Consider the following 6,252-nt stretch of genomic DNA (forward strand, 5'->3'; position numbering starts at 1 on the left):
AGTGGAAACGTACTGTATCACGTTCCACAGAACAATTTACAGGTGATATTTTGTTTTACTTGACTTAGCACCTTGTGCTTTACTTGCATAAAAAGGTTGGATGGAAACCTGGTTAATTAAGCAAGGTGGCTTGTAACTGCAAGTGTGATATATGGCCAATATACCACAGCTAAGGGCTGTGCCTGGATACAGCCCTTAGCTGTGGCATATTGGCCATATAACACAAACCCCCGAGGTGCAGTATTGCCATTAGAAACTGGTTACCAACGTAATGAGTTTTGTCATACCCGTGTTATTCTGTCTGATATACCATAGCTGTCAGCCAAGCATTCAGGGTTTGATCCACCCAGTTTATAATGAAGAGTTTGGCGTTCGCTATAAACTTGCAGTTACAAGCTGCCTCGAATTAACAGCGTTTGTACGATCAATATCCACCTTCATAACATGGATGAAGCCTGAGCTGGAATGGGCCATTACAAGTGTAGTCTTTCTTACACATATCGTTTCTTTGGTGTGCTTATCAATGCACAAGTCCCTTCCCCCCCCAACTCCTATGATCAAATACTTGTAAGCTAATATTAAGTCATGAAAGCTTTACTGCAAGTTAAGTTTCAAATGAATCAGTCTATGGTACAAATATATTTTTGGTATTTCCTCAAATATGGTACAGGTAATGAAGGGATGATGACACAAACTTTACAAGAGGGAGGGAATCAAATTTGATTGGAAACACATTAAACTTTATATTTTTATTTGGTACATGAAAACTTAACCAAAAAAGTACATTGATTTGTATCCTCAACAAGTGAATTTGGTGGAAAAATTGAAAAAAAATGCAGATTTTAGAATAGTCGCGTGAAAATCTTTGATCGAAACGTAGATAGCGTTATGGTTCACATACGATAAATACAGACTCCACATAACTCTCATCCTGCTACTCTATTGTAACATTGCCGGATATACAAACATATTTTTGTTGTAACAATAAATACACATTAGATCAACGTAAGTGGACAGCATGTGCAAATCTTGCTTTGAGGACTACACTTTTGTCAGTGTTTCCCAATCCTCTACTTCGGGACTACCATACAGCCCACATTTTGGTTCAAGCCCTGCACTAACATATCTGAATAAACAAATCAAACCACTTGACTAGGTGAATCAGGTGTGTAGTGCAGGACTAAAACACAAATGAGGACTGTTCGTTGGTCCCTCAGTAAAAATGTTGGCAAACATCACTTCTCTTATTGCTACATTGATTGATGTAGCTGTCCCTGGGATGTTTCTTGCATGGCAGAACAAGCAAAATCCTGTTTTGATCAAGGCTTGTTCCACATGGAAGTCCAATAGAGTCAGCAGTCTTGTCCTCTTATTTCACACATCTCATTTCTTATTATACTGGAAAACACAACAGATTGAGAACTTATCAAAGTTAGTCTTTCCACATACTGTTGTCTGATTTGTCAATTAAAATGAGTTTGAAAACAGCAAAGGCAATGCTCACTTTATCGAGAATCCAATCTGCATCTGATATAGCTCTTTGTATGATCAGTTGAATCCTCTCAGGATCGTCTTCGTCTGTGTGACTATTGTAACCCTAGTTTGATACAAAAAAAGCAAATTGTTGACCAAGTTTGGCCATTATAACCTAGCTCTTTGTAACATTTAATACCATCAGATATGTCTAAGTTATACACTACGTAGCCTATGCTGTAACAACTGTAATGGGCTACAATCAGACTGTACCTGTCTTATAGCATGTTGATAATGTTGCTGCATTGCACGGGTTGGCAATTGCTTGCAACATCTAAGAAGGTAACGGTACAGATGAACCGGTGTACGAACCAACTCAGCGCCTGGTAATGGGGGCATACTGCCCGTGCAGAATGACTTCCTCCTCAATATGCTCCTGTGAATAGCAGGACAATTAACTGGGCACATTTCAAGTAGTCTTAATTGCAGTCGCACATTGATATTGTCAGAGCTCACAACGCCTAAAGAAATGTTTAATGTTCCAAGAATAGCATTAACATGATGATCGATCGAGCAATCTGCTGAGAAACGCAGCCCGACTGCAAAAAAATACGATATGCAACGTTCCTGCCCTACAAGACGTTAATAAATTAGACGTGCTTGCCTCTTTGGAAGCGTATATCAATTCATTTTATGTGATCAATATCAATTGATTCTATCGTATAAGTTAACGATCTGATTCAGAATGTATGTTAAATTGTGACTGTAGACTTACAGGTAGCTTGCGGTTACTGTACTTCTCCACGAAACTGGTGGCAGACAGGGAACTTCCGTTTTTCTTTGAATTAGCCTACTGTTCAAAGTGAAGTAGCGTTATGTCCACTGTCATTTTTAAAACAATATTAGTTAGTAAATAAAGCCTTGTAAATGAATAGGCATGCGGTAAAACTGTAATAGGCAAGCATAAAAGTCGTCGATAAATCGAGGTCGAGTTATAAAATATTTGTGTACTCTTTAAACCAACACTGACGGAAACTTAGAACATATAAACAGTTCCTGACTGGATATGGATATTCTGTCAATGATATTTTCAATGTAGGAAATTCATTCGGAATACATTTTTTTTCATTCTAAAATATTCTAGATAAATATTCCATTCATAAATCAGAAAACATAGTGCACCATAATATTGGACTATGGAAATAACATGTCTTGAAGAAAACATAATGCAACAGGCTATAAACCTATTCTTAATTTAGCAATAATCTCTTCAGGAATCTAAACCTTGGAATAACCCAACACCCACAACATGTTGACACAGGTGCTTTCCACATACGTAACAACGCAAACCACAACACCCCCACTGAATAACAGCATAAATCATCTTGCTCTTCAACTGAAGCTTTCATCCTCAGGTTTTAGATGGCACTGTGCCATCTACAGAGAAAATCCTTCTCTGGTATCATAAAATACAATCCTAGTTTAATAGCTGTTTTGTGCAGTGTGAGGTGGTGATTGTGAGTCAACTTGACTGTCCGCACCCCAGTCCTGTTGGATGAGTCACAGGCGTCCAGCTGGTTTGCCACAAGCCCCTTGTTTCAGGGCACCTAGGCAAAGGTTTTCACAGTTCCGCTGTGTGTGCTGATGAATGGCCTCATTGTGAAGGGGAGAGAAAAACAGCAATGGAATGATAGAGACTGGCCACTGCAGGGAAACAAGAATCACCCCCGCCTGGCTGTCTGTGTGCCCTCTGCAGCGCTGCTGACACCTGACCCATCCACTCCATCAACACAGTCACTCCCACAGGATTCCCCTTTACCTCAGGTGAACACTCATGTTGCTGTCCCTTTTGACCCCCTGCCAGCCAAAATAAAAGGATTCTTGACAACAACCCTGATAATTGACATTTTCTAAGCTATGAAATGACCTTTGAATACAAGGGTACACTGTAATGAACAAAATGAAAAGTATGTGGTCTAATCTAAACATCTCCATGTTTTGCTTTGGGAACAACGCAGATGCTAATAGTGACTAGGAAATACCTGTTGTCTGTACTGACTAGACCACCATATGCAGTGGGGAGTCAAAGACTCAGCCCCCCTCCCCTGGCGGGGTCAGTGTTCAGAGCCTGGACTGACTTAAGCCCGAACAAATGTCTCTGGTGAGACCTTAAAATAGTTGTGCAGCGACACTGCCCATCCAACCTGACAGAGCTTGAGAGGATCTGCAGAGAAGAATAGGAGAAACTCACCAAATACAGGTGCGCCAAGCTTATAGCATTATACGTAAGACTCAATGCTGTAATCACTGTCTAAGGGGCTTCAACAAAGTACTGCGTATAGGGTCTGAATACTTATGTAAATGTGATATTTTAGATTTTTTTATTACTAAAAAACAGTTTTTGCTTTGGCATTGTGGGGTATTGTGTGTAGATTGAAGGAAAAAAAACATTTACGGTAATCAATTGTAGAAAAACATAAAATGTGGGAAAAAATCAAGGAGTCTGACTACTTTCCTGAAGGCACTGTGTGTGTGTGTGTGTGTGTGTGTGTGTGTGTGTGTGTGTGTGTGTGTGTGTGTGTGTGTGGTCACTATATAACACACCCACAGCTGCCCGCCCTTCCCCCACACACACCAACAACACAAGCACCCCCACACATACTTTACACTCATCACATGCTGCTGCTACTTTATTGGACTCATATTACTCTCTATCCTGATGCCTAGTCACTTTACCCTAGAGGTCTTCACCGATCCACTTGTATCCGAATACCATATGTTCATTACATATTGTATTCAACATTCTAGGTACGTTTTCATAATTTTCCTTCCATTCACAAACAAATATATTTATCTCACTGGAGAAAGCATCTGAGTGAGCAAAACAGCGCCCCTCTGTCTCCATGTGTAGGCCATCTATCTGATGCTGTCTGGTCATGAAGAGTATGACATTGTTGCCACCCTAGCATTGAATGCAAGGGAAGCCAGCGAGCATTTGGCCTCCCTTGATAAAAAAGGTATAAAATAATAGCCAATCAGCACTGAGCTAAACTGAGTGAGCTCACCTGTGAATGCTCCTGTGCACTAGAAGAAAAAGAAAGAAAAGTGTCAAGGGAAGCCAGATTGGATTTGGCTTCACTCAGATCTCTTCGCATCAAGAGAAATATGTCATTAAAAGAAACAACTTGAATTGTTTAATCTCATTGTGTTGTCCTCCGGTGGCTGGATGGCTAGCTAAAGTGGACCCTTTCCTAAATTAGCCATGAAATGGAGATAGGGATTTGGACTTGAATACTGGCCAATGATTATAACAGTGATTCTGATCCAACCGTAAATTGATACATTGTGTCCCCAGACTGAGAGGAAAGGAGTTCAATGTGTAGCTAGATGTAGAAGGCTAATGTTAACTAGCTAACGTCACCCATGAAAGGAAGTTAGGCTAGCGAGCAAGCATTTTAGCCAGGAAGTCTAGTACAACAAAAAATAAAACATGTACTGTATGACAGAGTCATAGGCCGGTTCGTCAACATGAAAGAAAGGATGGCGTTCGCATTTCTCTACAAGTAGAGTGAGAAAGTATGTTTTTTTCTATTTGAATGAATGCACACACACAAACTCAGTCTTGTATAGCTAACCTTGTGGATATACAATTTATTCCCATTCAAAATCCATTTTCCCTAACCCCTAAACATAGCTCCTAACCATAACCCTAATTCTAAACCTAAACCCCTACAAATAGCATTTTACCTTTTGGGGACTAACAAAATGTCCCCAGTTGGTCCAATTTTTGTTTGTTTACTATTCTTGTAGGGACTTCTGGTTCAGAAGTCCCCAAAAGTATAGTTAAACATGTCCACACACACATACACAAATCAGAACCATTGACACCCATATCATATTTAGCTTCTGTTGATTGGACTAAATTGTTTTTGGTATCTTTTAGTTGTCACTAGTATACTTAGCATATGTGATTTGATGATGTTATAATGGTGCTGGAATAGTGGAGGCAGCTCCTGATTTCTTTGTGACTCTCCGTGGTTCTAAATCTGTAGTTGTTTAGTAGGACACAAATATTAGAAACAGTAAGGATAACTAGTCAGTGGTCCAACTCAATGTATCTTCTGCATTCAATCCAACTTCTCTGAATTAGAGAATGCGGTGGACTTCCTTAAACAACATCCACGGCTTCAGCGCCGAGGGAATGGTGTGTTAACTGCCTTGCTCAGGAGTAGAACAACCAATTGTTACCTTGTCAGCGCAGGGATTCGATCCAGCCACCTTCCAGTTACCAGCCCAACACTCTAACCACTAGGCTACCTGCTGCTTGACCATATACCTGTTTGTTACATGAAATATACTTTGTGGACTTCACCTGACAGAGGTTACTCTCCAGTTTCATTATGAAAGAAAGGTGCAGTTGAATTTATTCTGCCACTGTCATATTGTCTCGGCCTTAGGCCTATATACCTGTACATCATGGTCACAAGGCGTATGAACTAACAGGTTATAGAGTAAACAATGCAATTATCACAGCACAAGTTGGAATTTGGTTATTTTCTTTCTGGCTTGGTTCCACAGTGATTTTATCTACGCACTGTGACAGGTACTGACGTTCTTTAAAAATCACATTTAATGAGTTTCACCACTGAACTTCAATTCTATACTTTTCTAAAGAACTGACATTTTTTCTAACGAACACAACCACATCCGAGGAGTCTATATTCAGATCTACATTCCTGTAAAGCTTAGAGACGATCTAATGTTAAATACTGTTGAAGT

The 6,252-nt window shown here is 39.9% G+C and overlaps 1 protein-coding gene across 1 annotated transcript; it reads right to left on the minus strand.

The window, feature by feature from the left end:
* Window positions 1-718: 718 nt before the first annotated feature.
* Window positions 719-2,507, minus strand: lyrm9 (LYR motif containing 9). The gene is made up of 4 exons (XM_021582888.2): window positions 2,249-2,507; window positions 1,747-1,909; window positions 1,505-1,597; window positions 719-1,398 (listed from the first exon to the last, which is right to left on the minus strand). The coding sequence occupies exons 2-4, from the start codon at window positions 1,870-1,872 to the stop codon at window positions 1,384-1,386; spliced, it is 234 nt and encodes a 77-aa protein (XP_021438563.1). The 5' UTR covers window positions 1,873-1,909; window positions 2,249-2,507; the 3' UTR covers window positions 719-1,383.
* Window positions 2,508-6,252: the final 3,745 nt, after the last annotated feature.

The sequence above is a fragment of the Oncorhynchus mykiss genome, chromosome 24, assembly GCF_013265735.2.
Source record: "Oncorhynchus mykiss isolate Arlee chromosome 24, USDA_OmykA_1.1, whole genome shotgun sequence".
NCBI lineage: Eukaryota > Metazoa > Chordata > Actinopteri > Salmoniformes > Salmonidae > Oncorhynchus > Oncorhynchus mykiss.

Bases quoted from the DNA above. Each gene is read 5' to 3' on its own strand.
- lyrm9 (XM_021582888.2), bottom strand. From the start codon at position 1,872: ATGCCCCCATTACCAGGCGCTGAGTTGGTTCGTACACCGGTTCATCTG. The intron at 1,598-1,746 runs GTACAGTCTGAT...GTATCAAACTAG, and splicing joins ATCAACATGCTATAAGACAG to GGTTACAATAGTCACACAGA.